The 16,848-nt window shown below is 42.1% G+C and overlaps 2 protein-coding genes across 2 annotated transcripts; both read right to left on the bottom strand.

Moving 5' to 3' along the window:
• Positions 1-306: 306 nt before the first annotated feature.
• Positions 307-5,428, bottom strand: LOC148376945 (uncharacterized). The gene is made up of 2 exons (XM_088351946.1): positions 5,205-5,428; positions 307-1,826 (listed from the first exon to the last, which is right to left on the bottom strand). Exons 1-2 carry the CDS (start codon positions 5,323-5,325, stop codon positions 622-624), a joined length of 1,326 nt encoding a protein of 441 aa, XP_088208072.1. The 5' UTR covers positions 5,326-5,428; the 3' UTR covers positions 307-621.
• A 2,607-nt stretch (positions 5,429-8,035) lies between these two features.
• LOC148376944 (uncharacterized) lies at positions 8,036-16,779 on the bottom strand. The gene is made up of 2 exons (XM_088351443.1): positions 16,519-16,779; positions 8,036-11,078 (listed from the first exon to the last, which is right to left on the bottom strand). Exons 1-2 carry the CDS (start codon positions 16,622-16,624, stop codon positions 9,577-9,579), a joined length of 1,608 nt encoding a protein of 535 aa, XP_088207569.1. The 5' UTR covers positions 16,625-16,779; the 3' UTR covers positions 8,036-9,576.
• Positions 16,780-16,848: the final 69 nt, after the last annotated feature.

Genomic DNA, 16,848 nt, shown 5'->3' with positions numbered 1-16,848 from the left:
TATCATTTCATACATTTGATGTAATAATCAAATACCAGCTCAGTAGCCTAGATGGTAAGGCCCCCGCTCTGGGACTGGGAGGTCGCTGGTTCGCGCCTCGGCCGAGTCATACCTAATTGGTAAAATGGCGGCGCCCTCTGTTGGCTGCGGCTGCATCGGCTTGCTACAACGGGTCAGGTGTATCGACATTTCGTTCTGTGTACATTGTTACAAAGAATGACAATACAAAGGAAATTATTATTATATTATTAAATGACACACAGTGAAATAGAATTAGCTTTTGTCTAGAGAGCGTGTTTGGCAGTTTTTTCAATTTTTGTCTGAAAAGATAGGATGTGGCTCTCTCCATTTCTTTTGAATACATTTTTTGCTTGTATGGCTCCAAAAGCTTCCTGACCCCTGCTCTAAAATGTCCTTTATTTAGAGCAAACTGCACAGCGATTGTTCTTTTGTGTAATGGAGCGCGATAAGGGGGTAAGACAGTGACTTTTGGCAACTTTGAAAATAAACTCCACCCTATTGTGCATCTGGGAAAAACCATATTTACGCAAAGTTTGGGAACATCGGAACGCATCGTGAGTACACAAATGAGATCATTCTGTTTTTTTTAATGTCATTTTTTTAATTGCCATTCTCACCAGAACACTTGTGATCCTGAACTTTGACTCGACTAGAGAATCTTAGACCGCATGTTGAACAAGAAAACCATTCCTCATCAGTGTGACATTTTATGTTTCCCTTCTGACCCAAAATTGAGCAGGCAAAAGGTTTTACACCAGTGTGGGTTCTTGCGTGACTTTTCAAATTGCCCTTGTGGTTGAATTTTTTACCGCAAAAGGAGCAGGCAAAAGGTTTTTCACCGGTGTGGATTCTTGTGTGGATATTTAAACAATTTTTCTGGGTGAATCGTTGACCACAAATTGAGCAGGAGAATGGTTTCTCGCCAATATGGGTCCTGGTGTGGGTTTTCAAATTTCCTTTTTGGTTGAATTTTTGGCCGCAAAAGGAGCAGGCGAAAGGTTTTTCACCTGTGTGGGTTCTACTGTGCGTTTTTAAGTGCGCTTTATCCCCAAATTTCTGACCACAAACTGAGCAGGAAAAGGGTATCTCACCAGTGTGTGTTCTCTCGTGTCTTTTTAAATGCGATTTCTGGGTAAATTTTTGACCGCAAACTGGGCAGGCAAAAGGTTTTTCACCTGTGTGGATTCTTGCGTGCCTATTTAAGTCCAATTTTTGGGTGAATTCTTTACCGCAAACTGAGCAAACAAAAGGTTTCTCCCCCGTGTGGGTTCTTGCGTGCCTCTTTAAGTTTGATTTGTGGCTGAATTGATGGCCACAAACTGGGCAGGTAAATGGTTTCTCACCAGTGTGGATAAGTATATGGGATTTCAGATGATACTTGTGTCGAAAAAGTTTTCCACAGCGCGAACATTTGTGATATTTGTCATCACCTTCCGACTGTCGGTCGCCATCATAGTGTGCAGAGTCGGACGTCTCGTCCTCATCTATTGTCTCTGAAGTTCTGCTTGGAGACACCTTCTCCATGTTCTCTTCATATTGATCTTCGTAGGTGAAACGGGCCCCAGTCACATGAAACTCCTTCAAATCTTTCTCTTCTTTAACCTCAACAAGCTCAGAATCATCCTCCTCTTCTTTCTTGATGTCAAAAGGCTCAAAGTCTTTTTGCTCCTTTCTAATGTCAACACGCTCCAAATCCTCCTCTTCCTTTTTAATGTCAAACGTCTCTAAAAACTCATCTTCCTCCTGTTTCACACCAGGGAACATCGTCTCTTGTTGCAAAGGAAGAAGATTCTCTACAGTGACATCTGCAGGACACAAAACGCACATGAATGTGTAGAATGTCTTTTCACACGTGAAAAAAAATGAAAAAAAAATGACAGCAAAGGCATGGCTAAAAAAATCCTGTTAGCATACAGAGACCTCTCGCTACTTTGCGCTTCAGTTATTGCTGGTTCACTACTACACAAATCATAAATGAATTGATTTTGTCTTTTTTGTCATTAATATCAGATCAAAGCAGTGCTGCCGGGCGGCAGCCTTTTCTGCAGCTCCCCTGTTGTCTCTCACTTTTTGTGATTTATTGTTTTAATTGTCTGCTTCTATCATCCGTGTTTTTCGTCCCGTTTGACGACTAAACATTTGGATGACTTTCTATCAAAAATGCCTTTATTCGAGGAATCAACTCCTTGCCCTGAAGAATTTTCGTCCCGGCATGATGAGGGGGCCTATCGTGAATGCCGAAGCTAGCGAAGCGGCTAGCGGCATTAAAAGTCCTTGGTACCGCCTGTAATCATGGGAAATGAGAACTCTCTACCAAATAAAACCGACAAACTAGCTGTGCTGGTGAAAAACATCAAACAGGGAGTGCAGTTTGCCGTCTTTTACGGAAACCTAGCTCACGTCTAGCATCCCGGACGCTAACGTGGAGCTATCCGGAGCTACCCGTTTTCAGCGCTGTTAGGGCAGACAGAGACACAAAAGCCTGCGGGAAGCGGAGAGGAGGTGTACTCGCTATCTACGTGAACACGAGGCGGTGTAACCCTGGGCACAAAGATTTCCATCTGCTGCAGGGACGTCGAACTTTTGGACTAGCGTCTCCACTCCGCTGTTGCTAAACTAAATGAAATGATCTGCATTTTATATAGCGCTTTTCAAGTCAATGACTTCTCAAAGCGCTTTACAGTGTGCTTCACATTTCCCAATAGCGGCCTTGCAGCCATGTAAGGCGCTAACCTGCTTATTGGGGGTATTAGGGGTTCAGTGTCTTACCCAAGGACACTTCGACATGTAACACGGACGAGCCAGGATTCGAACTGGGATCCCTTGAACCCAAGACGAGCGCTCTACCTCCTGAGCTACTGCCGCCCCAAAACTACAATACAGCACCCCGGGGCCATCCTGTTCATCTGTTAATAAACAACAAAAGGATACTGCTGGAAATGTGAATTCCCCTACAGGGATGAATCAAGTATCTATCTATCAATCTATATCGTTGCATCGTGTATTGTGTTCAGCGGGGACAGATTAAGGAGGGTGCTCTGTTGAGAGAGTGTGTCTGTCAATGTGCCCGGCCGCGATTGGCTGATGCGGTCGTGTACACAACTCTGACTGACTGACACCAGCCAATCAGCAAGCGGGTACTGCATTCCTAAACAAACTGGGAAGAACGGTGACTGCGAGCGGTTCAATGAAAACCCTCTCACTGTTCACATTCACATCAAAAGGCAATACCGGAATAAACAGTAAATAATCGTCGTGCGGTCAGGGGCAATGAGAGGGTTTCTTTGAATCTAGCGTCTACTCGATTTAGTTTTGCTGTCACATTTCATTTCGAGAATTGTTTCAAGAGCAAGATGTCGTGACACTTTTGAAGTTGAACAAAAGACTGAAACGCAATTCTTCTTGGCAAAACCGACAGGCTGCTTGGCAATTTCTCATCATCAAAAACCTGTCGTTGCGAAGGATGAGGTTACAATTTCTTGAAATGTTTGATTTCAAATCGATTGGCTTGAAAAATCCTGATTCGAATTTCGATATCGAAGTAATGACATCACTTCTGCATGAATTAGAGGAGCACAAGAAGTGGATCGCATCTTAAAACTTCACGACCAAAGTCGATGTTGTTGCAAGCCGGGAGATAATAAAGCGGAGAAAACCTTCACAAATGCTGACAAATCAAGGAGAAATTCATCAACACTTCTTTGCAGAATTCGAGAACAAAACCGAGGTAGGACCCAAAATCATTCCTGTCTAAGATGGCGGAGGAAAGGGCCAAAATAATGACAGACAACATCACCCATGAGCAAAACCAGCAGGGGGCACTGCTGCTGCTGCTGCTGCTGCGCTTCCTTGCTTGACATTTGCTCAGGAATCAAACTTAAACAGTATTTTATTTTTTATTATTTCAAAAGGTTGCGTTTTTTGTAGTAAAAATGCAGGCTCTGTTTTATTGCACGGACGTTATGCGCCTTCCATGATGATGTTTTTTGGAATCTTTATCATAAATACGACATCAAAAACTGGATTTCTTTGTTGCATTTCTTTAATGTTATCAAAATAAAACACACCGTAATTCAATAATAGTGTCATAAAGTTCAACTGAATTGGATCCTTCACTTGAGTAGTCACAAAGTGGTTCTTGAAAGATTTGATACATTTGACTATAACGGATATTATAAAATTAACTACGTAGTAAGTACATGTACTCCATTTGATTCACTGACTGACTGTTTTTCTTCAAGGTACATTAGGAGGTTAGGCTGTCTGGAATGCATCAGACGTCTTTTGATAACAGAATTCCTGCGAGTGCTGACGGGAGAAGGCCAGACGCACGAGGACGTCAGCATTGAGTTTTCCTTAGGCGTGGCGGCGCCCTTCGGTGAGGAGGTGGTGAAACTGGCATCTGGCCCGCCCCATGGGAGGAGTCAGCAGAGGGGAGGAGTCGGCACGCCCCGTGGGAGGGGCCAACACGCCAGCTTGGGAAAACGACGTGGGCACAGAAGACAGAACTTCAAGACGACAGAAGAGCGATCGTGAAAGGGAGGCTCGACGAAGAGCGGCACTAATTCGGCTAATTCGATGGAATTCACTTAGTTAAATACTTTAAGAAAATAAGTCCGCCCCCGTGTGGAAATGCCGGTCTCTTGTACATTTTCCATTAAGATACGAGTATGCACTGTTGGGCGAATGAAGGTGATGTTTGGGTAATGGAGTCAGATAACTGATTCGAATAATTTGGTAGACGCTACATTTGTAATCATTTTTCCCCAATATTCTCCACAATAATGCACAACAAAATCATGGCGGCGCATTTCGTATTTGTAACCAACTTAGACATTTTGAGAGTAGGCTAATATAGCTTGTGTTGCCTTCATTGCGAGGCTTGTATAAGGCTTTCCATTTGCTCCAGACATTTTGCTGATTTTGGTGCAATATGGCTCTCTTAACATTATGGGTTGCCAAGCCCTGATTTAACTGATATGGAGCGGACAGGTGTACCTGACCTAATGCACCTGTAGGGGGCGATGACGCTTCACATGACAACGCAGCTGCTGTGACGGCCGATTTTATTTATTATTTCGCTTTATTTAGCTAAATATGGAATGAAAAAAGAATTATTTGTCGTGCAATGGACTTGAAAAGTCCAACATGATTAAATTGTTGTAGAAATAAAAGTGACCAACCTGCTCTGTTCAACACAACTCGTAGCTGCTTGCTAATGCTAATTTGCGTTAGCCGCCGATCTTCTCGCTCGTTCTCTTCTTCAAGCTCCTCTTGAAATCGTCTTTTCCCTCTCTCGCACATTTTAGCCACCTTTAAAACTCTTCGTAAACTCTTTCACGGAGTTAAATGGAGTTAAATTGGGTCAAATGGGGCAGACGACTGGAGCGAAACACCACAAATCCACGTAAACATTGAAGTAGTGGTGTCTTCTTCTTCTTGTCGGTTGGCATCCGTCTCTTCGGCGCATTACCGCCCCCTAGCATCAAATCTTCCCTACAACAAATACAAAGAGAAGACTAAATACGACGACGCATTTTCTTGATTTTTCTATGTGTTGTCTTGCTGTCCGTTATCCCTCTCGAGAGATATGACCAGGGTAGATAGATAGAATCATTTTTGCTTTGGGAAGGGGAAACTTGTCTCCCGCTGAATTTTTTATTGTAATGATACACTGATGGAAGTGGTGGAACTGAGCAAGCGTGTTGATAAGAGAGTACTCGGTTGGTTTGGACACACGGAGAGGAGGGATGAGGAGCCAATGTTAAAGAGGATCTACAGAGCAGAAGTCAATGGAAGGAGACAAAGAGGAAGGACTCTATTGATGTGGATGGACGGTGTTACGAATGCTCTGCAGGAAAGAGGTCTCAATCTAGTGGAAGCTAGAGCTCTTGTTGGTGATAGGAAGGAGTGGAGAGGTGTTGTGAAAGGATAGTGGGATTGTGGACGCGTTCTTAAGGATGGGCTGGGCACCCGTATGATGCGGCAGGGGTAAACCAGCGAAAGCTGTCGGGCCCTGCTGTTGAACAAAAGAGTGTGTTGCGTCACCCTGACCCGAGTGACACAGTCGCTTTCTGGTGTCCCGTTTCATCCGGAGGGACCAAAGCATCACCGACTTGGGTGCCGAGGTGCCTAACTTGTTTGGGTGTTTGGGCAATTGGGTTGGCCGTGGTCCAAAACATTTTGTGTGTTTTTTTTTGTAGCTATTTTTTTCCCTTTTATTTTCTTTGTTATTGTATGTGTGTGTCTTGCTGTCGGTCACTCCTCTTGAGGGATACAACCAGGGTAGATAGATAATGATACACTGACATAATTTTAGATGAATTATCAGACACGGGGCAGATTTGACATCACTATCTTAATAAAAATGCTCCTATTTAAGGGATGGGTTGAATAAAAAAATACCAATTCGACAATTAGAGGTGGACACAGTTTTTGATAATGACATTCCCTTAGGACCTGAACACTAAAGGATTTTATACATTTAACCACTAAAGGATTTTATACGATTGACTCAGTTGAATGCAATAAAGATCTTCACTGACTGGGCTTTAGTTCAATGTCAGGGCAGGCTGTTCGAAATGCATCATTTTTTGTCTAGGAAATTCTGATAACAGGACTCGTGGATTTGTTGACCAGACATCAAGGAGCTGGTGTATGAGATTGTGAAGCCCAGTCGGCTACCTTGGCACGCCCATGGGAGGAGCCGAGAAGCCATCTTGCAGGGAGACGTGAGCCAATGAAAGAAAGCAAAAGAAGTGGAGAAGAAGGCTTACCACACCATTCCACGTCACTTCTTCAGCCGTCTCCGGAGTACACTTTGTTCTCTGTTAGGAAAAATAAACATCCGCTCCCGTGTAAAATGTCGGCTTTCCTGGTCATTTTTCTCTCGAGAAACGAGCGCGCATAATTGTTGGATGAATATAGGTCGTGTTTGGTTAATGGAGTCAGATAACTAGTTCGAATAATTTGAAAAACGCTACATTTTGATAGTTATATTCCAACAACACATTAAACCGATTTTACGTTTTTCATCGGAGGTTATATCGAGGAGCAGCCCGAGCAATTATGCCCCAAAATACTTAAACAACAAGGTGCAAAGGAGTCTTGGCGTGGGAGGGAGAGCTCGTTTAATCATTTTCATCTGCATACAAAACAGAAGTCTCGTTCGTCATCAGAGACAATTGGCTTTTTATATCCTAATTCAACATCTCGACGTTCGCCCGTCCCCCTCGCACGTGTTTATGCACGCTACCAGACAGGATGTTTTGTCATCTTCATGTAATTTCCAAGAATTGTTTGGGGTCGGCTCGACCTCGCATGTTCCCTGCCAAGAAGATTTGGCAAAGAAGAACGCCATTCTTTTGGCAGCCCTAGGCAATCATTAATAACATTCGCTGACATTTACACTCGGGATAAACAAGCCAGAATTTCCCCTTTTTATATCCTAATGCGTTCCTTATGCAAGCCGACTCCATCAATCCACAACAGTTACATCTGTATTGAAGAGAAACTGACAATGCATAAAGGTCATCTACAGGCCGAACCTATATTGCGCGGCAACTGTCCAGTGGTCAACAATAAGTGACAGATATGAGCTCGAATAGAAAATCATCGAATTCACATCAGCAGTTACAACTGCCCAAAGGTTAAAACAAGAAAATTCAAGTGAATGACACAACGGTCACGAAAGCAACTGTCGACTAAAAATCAATGTCAAGAAATGTATTTGATTGGAGACGGCGACGCAAATGACGCGAGTCTTTTGAGTACTTCCAAAACAATTCCACAGAAGAACCACTGCACGTTATTTAGAGATTCCAGAGGGGAAAAAAAATCTGAATTAAAGACAAAATCACAAATTGATACAAGAACAAGATGGTCATAAAATAGATTATTTATTGGAAATAGAAATAAAGACATGGTTTTGATTGGATGATAGGACGGCGAAGCAAGGACACAAGGCTCTTTGAGTACTTTTGCACAACGATATAGTACTTTTGCATAACGATATATTACATGTGGCAGAGAAGAAAAAAAAACCCTCAAAATTCAATGATATAATTACAGTTTAATATGAGAACAAGCATATTACATTGCAGGAATAAGGTTGCAGTCAAGGCACAAAAGCGGAGTTCACTGAAACTGAATACTTTAAAACAAGTGCTGATGGTTATACCTTAAGTTTCATTTCTGTCCACCTTACTCCAAAAATTGTACATTTTAAAAACAAAAACAAATCCATTAAATAAACAAATGAACTTCTGACATTCCGATTATTAAACAAATCTAAATGTATGGAATTCCATTTGGTTGAAAACAAACCTCGGCTTAAATTCAAAGAATATCCAATCAAGAATGCACTATTCGAATATAATTACATGTGATTTAAGATAAATACATCCACATACATGTCAGGTTCAACCCAACACTTGTAACAAAACCTGCATACAAAAAGACACAGAGAATTGTGTATGGTTTTACTTGCAAGGAGAGTGACAGGAAGACTGCTCAGTTACAATCCTCCAACACACTCTGAAGCAGTCTTCTCTCTGCTTGCCTTTTATTTAGAAAGGAACGCCCTAGTTACAATGTGGTTTCAACTGCTAACGGAAGGGGTGCGGGTGAAGGTTAAATGTTCCAGTTGAAACCGGTTCTTGCACAACAACTTATTATTTGCAATGTGACTGATTAACTCTTTTCACGCTATCTTCAGGAAACAACCTTGGCCTGCGGTCACATCTGTAACTGATTCATACAGTTAGTTCTCTCTTGCCAGGGTGCAGTTTGGAAACTTCTGCTGTGAGAACATCCTATTTTGTAAGCGCAATATTAAAAGCAAACATATAACACACACAAATTATAGTAAAATTGAATAACTTATGTACATTATTACAACAATAAAGGCACGCTTTGATTACAGGAATATATATTATATTGTAGATTCATACGGTCACATATTAAAAGAAAACCCTGGAATTACAAGAAACCAAGAGAAAAGGTTAAATGTCAATCATTATGTCGGGCCACGTCGTGTTTACTTTAGCCGACTATCTACAGCTGGCTTGACTTAGTCACGCCTTTTCATCCTGACTTGTCAAACGTACAACCCGTTAAGCCAGACTATATCAAGCTGACCCCCGGAAAAGACGCCATCTTGATTCAGTCAATCCAAAATGTAAAACGTGTGTATGCAAGAGATGCTTGAAAAGTCATAATGGAAGATACTGAGGAGATATAATAGTAGTTGCTGTAATTTATCATTTAATTTCATATCATCAGGCAAAAGAGGATCCGAGTTGTAAAACTCGTGGATTTGAAAAAAAAAACACAAAACATTATAAGCCAATAGCATACAAAATAGGGCCCCGCAACTGGCTGACAAGCAGTTGAGGGTGTCCCCTACCCAATGCCAACTCAGGATAAGCGGTGCAGATGGATGGAGGAATACAAATAGGCTAAGTTCAAACACATCCCTACCGTATAGTGTACACAAATGAGTTCATTCAGTGGTAGATGTGTTTTTAAAATGTAAAAACAAATGATCCGCTCATATCAAGCAGAGTGATAACTGCTTTTCTCACCAGCACACTCGTGCTCCTGAGCTTCGACTTGACTAGGGAATCTTTGACTGCAAACTGAACCAGGAAATGTTTTTTCATCAGTGTGGAGTTTTATGTGTTTTTTTAAGGTTAATTTCCAGGTGAATCTTTGACCACAAACAGAGCAGGAATAAGGTTTTTCGCCAGTGTGAATCCTTGTATGTATATCCAAGTTTCCTTTCTGACCAAATGTTCGACCACAAACTGGGCAGGAATAGGGTTTTTCGCCAGTGTGAATCCTCGTATGCATATCTAAGTTTCCTTTCCGACTAAATTTCAAACCACAAAATGAGCAGGCGAAAGGTTTTTCACCAGTGTGGGTTATTGCGTGCTTCTTCAAGTTATCTTTCCGGCTGAATTTTTTACCACAAACTGAGCAGGAATATGATTTTTCACCGATGTGGAATCTTATATGAACTTCTAAGTGTAATTTCCAACCAAATGTTTGACCACAAACTGAGCAGGCGAAAGGTTTTTCACCAGTGTGGGTAATAGCATGCTTCTTTAAGCCTCCTCTCTGGCTGAATTTTTGACCGCAAACTGAGCAGGCAAAAGGTTTTTCACCAGTGTGGGTTATTGCGTGCATCTTTAAGCCTCCTTTCTGGCTGAATTTTTGACCACAGACTGAGCAGGCAAAAGGTTTTTCACCAGTGTGGGTTAATGCGTGCATCTTTAAGCCTCCTTTCTGGCTGAATTTTTGACCACAAATTGAGCAGGAAAAAGGTTTTTCACCAGTGTGGGTTCTTGTGTGGGCTTTTAACTGTGATGGATGGCCGAATTTCTGACTACAGACAGAGCAGGTAAAAGGTTTTTCACTAAGGTGAATCGTTGTATGCATATCTAAGCTTCCTTTCCGACTAAATTTTTGACCACAAACTGAGCAGGCAAAAGGTTTTTCACCAGTGTGGATTATTGCGTGCTTTTTTAAAGTATCTTTCCGGCTGAATTTTTGGCCACAAACTGAGCAGGCAAAACGTTTTTCACCTCTGTGGGTTCTTAAATGTTTTTTTAAGGGACATCTCTGGGTAAATGTTTGATGACAAATCGAGCAGGCAAAAGGTTTTTCACCAGTGTGGACAAGGATATGGCGTTTCAAACTACCCTTGTGTCTAAACCTTTTCCCACACGGCAAACATTTGTGATATTTGTTATCGCCTTCCGAGTGTTCGTCACCATCATCGTGTGCAGAGTCAGACGTGTCATCATCATCATCTGTTGTTCCGGAGCTTCTGCTTGGAAACACCTTCTCCTTGTTCTCTTCATGTTGATCTTCGGAGGTGAAACGGGCCCCAGTCACCGGAAACTCCTTCAAATCGTCCTCCTTTTTAACGGGAATAGGCTCCAAATCGTCGTCCTCCATTTTGACGACAACCGTGTCAAAATACTCGTCTTCCTCCTTTTTAACGCTCGGCATGGTTTTCTCCTGTTGCTCAGGAAGATCCTCTCGACTGACACCTGCAGGACAAGAACCACACGGTTTTTCAAAATCTCTATTCACAAACATGTAAATACATTTCTATGATTAGATGTGAAAGAATGTATGGTTGTATTTGATCACATTTTGTCAGCAGTGTAGCGGTGCATTTAGGTCACTGGAATTTTGCAGGGTCATATTGGAAAAACAGAAAGTTAGGTTTTCAGGAAATACGAGACAGAAGATTGCTAGAAACACGACAATAATTACAAGAATTATTCAACCAAAATTGAAGGATTTTTTTTTTCTTACCTTGAAAGGACAACATAAAAATTCAAGCATGTTCCCAGATTTCAAGCACCCGCCAAACCCTGTGTTATACATTTTCCCCTGAGGCATGTTTATTTGAATTTTCTTGAAATTTAGCATCATAAAAAGGGAAAACAATGCAGGGATGGCACCATCTGGTGGGCTCACGTGGTTATACACTTCCACACGTTGTTAGCTTAGCATAGTTTAGCCCATTTGTTATTCACCTCCATAGCGACTCGAAGGCCGACTGAGAAAATCCAGTGGTGTGAACATTTAGGTTTCAAATGTATTACCATCATATTTAATCCATACCTTTCAGAAGTCTACCAAGTATTTGAAGAAGAAATGACGCCGCCATTTTAGGTTTATTCCACACTAAAGTGCATACAGTGAGAAGGAATAGCGACTAAAACGCTCTCAAATTTTAATTTTAGCCTTTGATTTAATTCGACTGCAAGGTTAATGTTAAGATTTGTCAATTTAATAGCGCTCTTACTCGTGGTATTACGGTAAGACGTTTTCCATTGTGTGACGTCATTACGCAAGGGCTATAGTTCGTTTCGCTAATTGTCGATCGCCATGTTGTATTGAATGGAGCAGTGTTCTTGTTTTGCTTGCTGTTGAGGAATAAATATGCTTAAAGGCTGAACCACAATGTCCTGATTATCTTCTCACGCATGAGGAAACTGCACTCTCTGACATATTCAGATTCAGATCTACTTTATTGTCATTCTTGTACACCTGTATACAGAACGAAATGTCGATACATCTGACGCGCGCAGTTTCCTTGAATGTACAGATATAAATAAATGTTGTACTGAGTTAGGGTATTGAAGTACTGATAATATGCTAAATAATTATAGCTATGTATAGCAGTATACAGTAGTGCAAAGAGTGCAAGAGGAGCAGCTAACCAGATGTGCAAAATGGGCAGTCAGGTAAACAAGTCACTATACAATAACAACGGAGTACGGTAGTGCAGAGGAGAACAGATGTGCAAAGGAGTGGCTAGCTATCTCATATCTTTAACAGGTTATGGACCCAGGCAGTCGAAGTTGCACTCACTACAACGTAAAGTATTACACGGAGCTTCGACGCGAGTGAAGCAGCTTGGAGTTTAAGTGGACACGGTAAGAAGTTCAACACGACGTATTACGCGAAAATAAAGGAAGTTAAAGCGGCAAGACAAAAGCCATTTTGAAATTTTGGCGCCGCCGGGAAAACGGCCAACGGAGCAGCAGGAACGACGACGAGGCGACTTTTCTTCGTCGGGACTGAAGACAAGTTTGACCTATGGGAGACCGGGTTCTTCGGTCACTCGCACATTCTCAAGCTAAAAGACACTATCATGACCGAGCCAAGTGGCGGTAGTGAAGAAGAACAGAATGGAGCAAGAAGGAAAAATGCTGACTGCTATGCTGAGCTCATTAGACTAATAGATGACAAAAGCCTGTCGTTCGTAAGGCATGAAGCACCAGATGATGGCAAAAAGGCCCTGAAAATGTTGAAAGAACATGACTCCGGAAAGAGTAAGCCAAGAATGATATATTTGTTTACATCACTAACTAAGCTGCGGATGATTTAAGAAGAAAAAGCCGCTGACTCTCTCATAAGGGCAGAAAACACTGATTATGGCTCTCTAACTGTTGCAATGATCATTTTGGCTCATCAGTCCACAGAATGTTTCTCCAAAGGTCGTGAGAATAATCAAGATGCTTTTGGTCCATTTGCGAAATGACTTTTTGTATTCTTACGTGAAAGCAGAGGTTTTCACCTTGGGACTCTCCCAAGGAGGCCAATATCTTTCTTAGAGTGGAGCCATGAACACTGACCTTAACTGAGGCCGGAGAGGTCTGCAGCTCCTTAGATGCCTTTCTAGGTTATTTTGTAACTTCTGGAAGAGTAGTCATCTCTTGGAGTGATCATAGTTTGTTGATCACTCCTGGAAAGGTTTGCCACTGTTGGATAATGGGTTTCTTCATTTTCCCCATGTTGTGGTTTTTTGAGTTTTTCCCTTGCCCTTATGTTGTTTCCAGATCAGGGGATGGTGTCATAATAGTCTGAAAAAAGAGTCTGTGTAATAACCTGTGAAGCCCTTTGAGACTCTTTGTGATTAAGGGCGTCACAAATAAACATGACCTGACTTGACTAGGTGGACTTCCAGAATACTTTAAGCCCCTAGCTGTCCATGTTATATAAATTGAAGATAAGGTCACCTGGAAGATTTCAAAAGAAGACTGAGAGTCTTTGAGAAGGCAGAGAAAATGAATATGTCTGAGTCTACAGATAATGTGATGAAAACGTATGTGAAACCAGGTCACATAAAGACACATGCTGAAGGCAGAAACGATGAAGAACGGATAAAATGCTACAAGTGTGGACATAGCAAGAAAATGCTACAGGAAGGTATGGTGTAACTACTGTAAAAATAATTATATATACCACAGCCATATCCCCCTAGTGGAAGGTGGCTAGAGTCATTTCTGACTCTTTTTGGGAGATTGGTTCAGAGGAGGGGATTCCCAGCCCCCTCGCTCAACCCAACTGAGGCGTTGGGAGTCATTAGGTGAGAGCAAACCCCCCAATTCCGACCCCTAATGCTGAACGCCCAAGCAGGGAGGCAACGGGTACCAATGTTTAAGACCTAGGTATAACCAGCTCAGTAGCCTAGATGGTAGTGTGCCCGCTTTGAGACTGGGAGGTCGCTGGTTCGCGCCTCGACCGAGACATACCTAATTGGTATAATGGCGGCGCCCTCTGGCTGCGGCTGCATCGACTCGCTACAACGGGTCAGATGTATCGACATTTCGTTCTGTGTACATTGTTACAAAGAATGACAATACAAAGGAAATTATTATTATTATTATTATTTTATTATTATTATTATGACTCGGCCGAGGCTTGAACCGCAACCTCCCAGTCTCGGGGCGGGCGCCATACCCCCGAGGCCACCGAGCTGGTAAAAATAATACACACCATAAATCCTTATGCGAGAAGAAGAATGGACAAGACGGTGCCAGAAAGGTCTCGGGGGAAACGGATGACGACCGGGATCACTTCTTCGAGGCCGAACACACAAAGAAGGAAAAACCACCGCACAACGTTGAAATGAAAGCCATCGCGGTGGATGGAGGAGCGACATCCTTCATCGTCAACGACATCCAAAAGTTTGTCAAGTTTGAGGACAACTTCATGCCGGAGACCCATTCTGTTGAAATAGCTGACGACACAAAGTGCACCGGGACAGCGCAAGGAAGAGGGACGGCGATGATAAATCTACGTGACAACGCTGGACGAAAACACAGAGCACAGCTACGTGATGCGCTCTACATGCTTTCATACCCGCACGACATCTTCTCGGTGCCAAGAGCAACCGACGGGGGAGCCACAATCATCTTCAAGCGAGGAGACAGCTACATGGTCACTAAAGACGGAAGTAGGTTTTAAATTCATGAAAATGGAAATTTGTTTCATTTGCCAACTGTTTGGTTGAATGCAGTTAAACAAGGTATCAAGACATATATGGCATGAAATATTGGGTCGCTGTAAATATGAAGATCAGCAGAAGTTACAAGGTGTAATGAAAGGTATGGAAATGACAAGATGTACAGTCAAGCCAGATCAGTTTTGTGAAGTATGTACACAAGGAAAATTCACTCCGACAAGAAATAGAGAACCGGACACAAAAGCTAAGAAACCCTTACATCTGGTTCATACTGATCTCGCTGGTCCAATGCAAACTAAGCATAGAAGGTCACAAATATGCGCAGTCGTTTACAGACGATGACTCGGGTACTACGTTTGTGTATATTCTCAAAACAAAAGGTGACGTTGTACGAGCTACAGAACAATTCAGATCTACTTTATTGTCATTCTAGTACACGCGTTTACAGAACGAAACGTCGATACATCTGACCCGCACAGTTTCCTCGAATGTACAGATATAAATAAAATGTATCGAGTTGGAGTATTGAAGTACTAATAATATACTAAATAATTATGGCTATGTATAGTATTATACAGTAGTGCAAAGAGTGCAAGAGGAGCAGCGAACCAGATGTGCAAAATGAGCAGTCGGGTAAACAAGTCACTATACAATAACAATAACATTGGAGTACGATAGTGCAGAGGAGAACAGATGTGCAAAGGAGTGGCTAGGTAAGGCTCAATTCCTAGCAGATGTTGCACCTTACGGAAAAGAGAGGTGTATTAGCTCAGGTAACGGCTCTGAATTTACAAGTAGAGAGGCTCCGCTAAGCAAGAATAGGATTAGACATGAGACGTCTGCAGCCTATTCACCCCATCAAAACGGGACAGGAGAGAGGTTGGCCAACTCTCTACAGCATGGCTAGATGTTTACTGTTAGACAGTCAATTACCAAATGAGCTCTTCTGTACAAACAGCAGCCTATGTGAGGAACAGGCTTGGGTAGGGTTACTTGAACTGGATTACTTTCAATGACTTTTGGATGACTCCAATAGCAAATATGCTAATAAAAGACAAAAGAAACTAAATGGGTATAAAATGACTCCATTTTGTGCAGGATTGGGGAGTAACGCAATACACGGAATAGCAAAAATGATGTTGGCAATCTGTTTGGATTCATTTTCATTTTGTTTCTGTGGCATTTGATGTTGGTTTTGCCGGAGATCAAAGAGATCAAAGCCAGGAGAGAAAGCTTAACACGTGTTGTGAGTCATCATTTTATTCATATTTAGTTTCTTTCGTCTTTTATGAGCATATCTGGTATTGGAGTCATCCAAAAGTCATTGAAAGTAATCCAGTTCAAGTAACCCTACCGAACCCTGAGTAGACACACAAAGAAAACACCATATGAGCTGTTTACAGGAAAAATGCCCAACATATCCAAACTTCACAAATTTGGATCAATCTGTTTTGCTTATAAGCAAGATAAAAATAAATTAGATTCTAGGTGTGATCAAGGTATTTGTGTGGGCTATGATAAAAACAGCCCAGCTTATCTGCTGTACAACCCAGATACGGCAAGAGTCCAAAAACACAGATGAGTGAAATTCACGACCAAAACTGTCAATGAAAAGCAAACACAGACATCGGAAGTCTCGATAGCAATCGGACACATATCGCGTAATGGACTCGAGGATCCCAAAAATAAGAAAAGAAATCGTTAGAGAAATGAAAGGAGCCAACCTGCTCGTAGCTCCTTGCTAATGCTAACTTGGTTTAGCCGTATATCTTTTCGCTCGTTGTCATCTCGAAGCTCCTCTTTCCAATTTCCTTTCCATCCCTCGCACATTTTAGCCACCTTTAAAACTCTTGTACAGAGTTAAATGCAGTTAGATGGAGTTGAATTCTGCGCACGACAGCAGCAAAACGCCACGAAGACAAAAACAATGGCAGCGATGATGTGTTCTTCGCTCTTCTTCTCGGTTGGCGTCCATCTCTTTGGTACAACAGCGCCCTCTAGCATCACATCATCGTCACTGTTCCATTGTAGCGTCTTTGGCGAACGAAACGGGT

Source organism: Urocampus carinirostris, chromosome 1 (assembly GCF_059441175.1).
Source record: "Urocampus carinirostris isolate Australia breed hairy pipefish chromosome 1, RoL_Ucar_1.0, whole genome shotgun sequence".
Lineage (NCBI taxonomy): Eukaryota > Metazoa > Chordata > Actinopteri > Syngnathiformes > Syngnathidae > Urocampus > Urocampus carinirostris.
The sequence above is the reverse complement of the archived record's forward strand: the minus strand, read 5'-3'. Positions and strand labels throughout refer to the sequence as shown.

Bases quoted from the DNA above. Each gene is read 5' to 3' on its own strand.
- LOC148376945 (XM_088351946.1), bottom strand. From the start codon at position 5,325: ATGTGCGAGAGAGGGAAAAGACGATTTCAAGAGGAGCTTGAAGAAGAG. The intron at 1,827-5,204 runs GTTGGTCACTTT...TGTGTCCTGCAG, and splicing joins AGTTGTGTTGAACAGAGCAG to ATGTCACTGTAGAGAATCTT.
- LOC148376944 (XM_088351443.1), bottom strand. From the start codon at position 16,624: ATGTGCGAGGGATGGAAAGGAAATTGGAAAGAGGAGCTTCGAGATGAC. The intron at 11,079-16,518 runs GTTGGCTCCTTT...CTTGTCCTGCAG, and splicing joins TAGCAAGGAGCTACGAGCAG to GTGTCAGTCGAGAGGATCTT.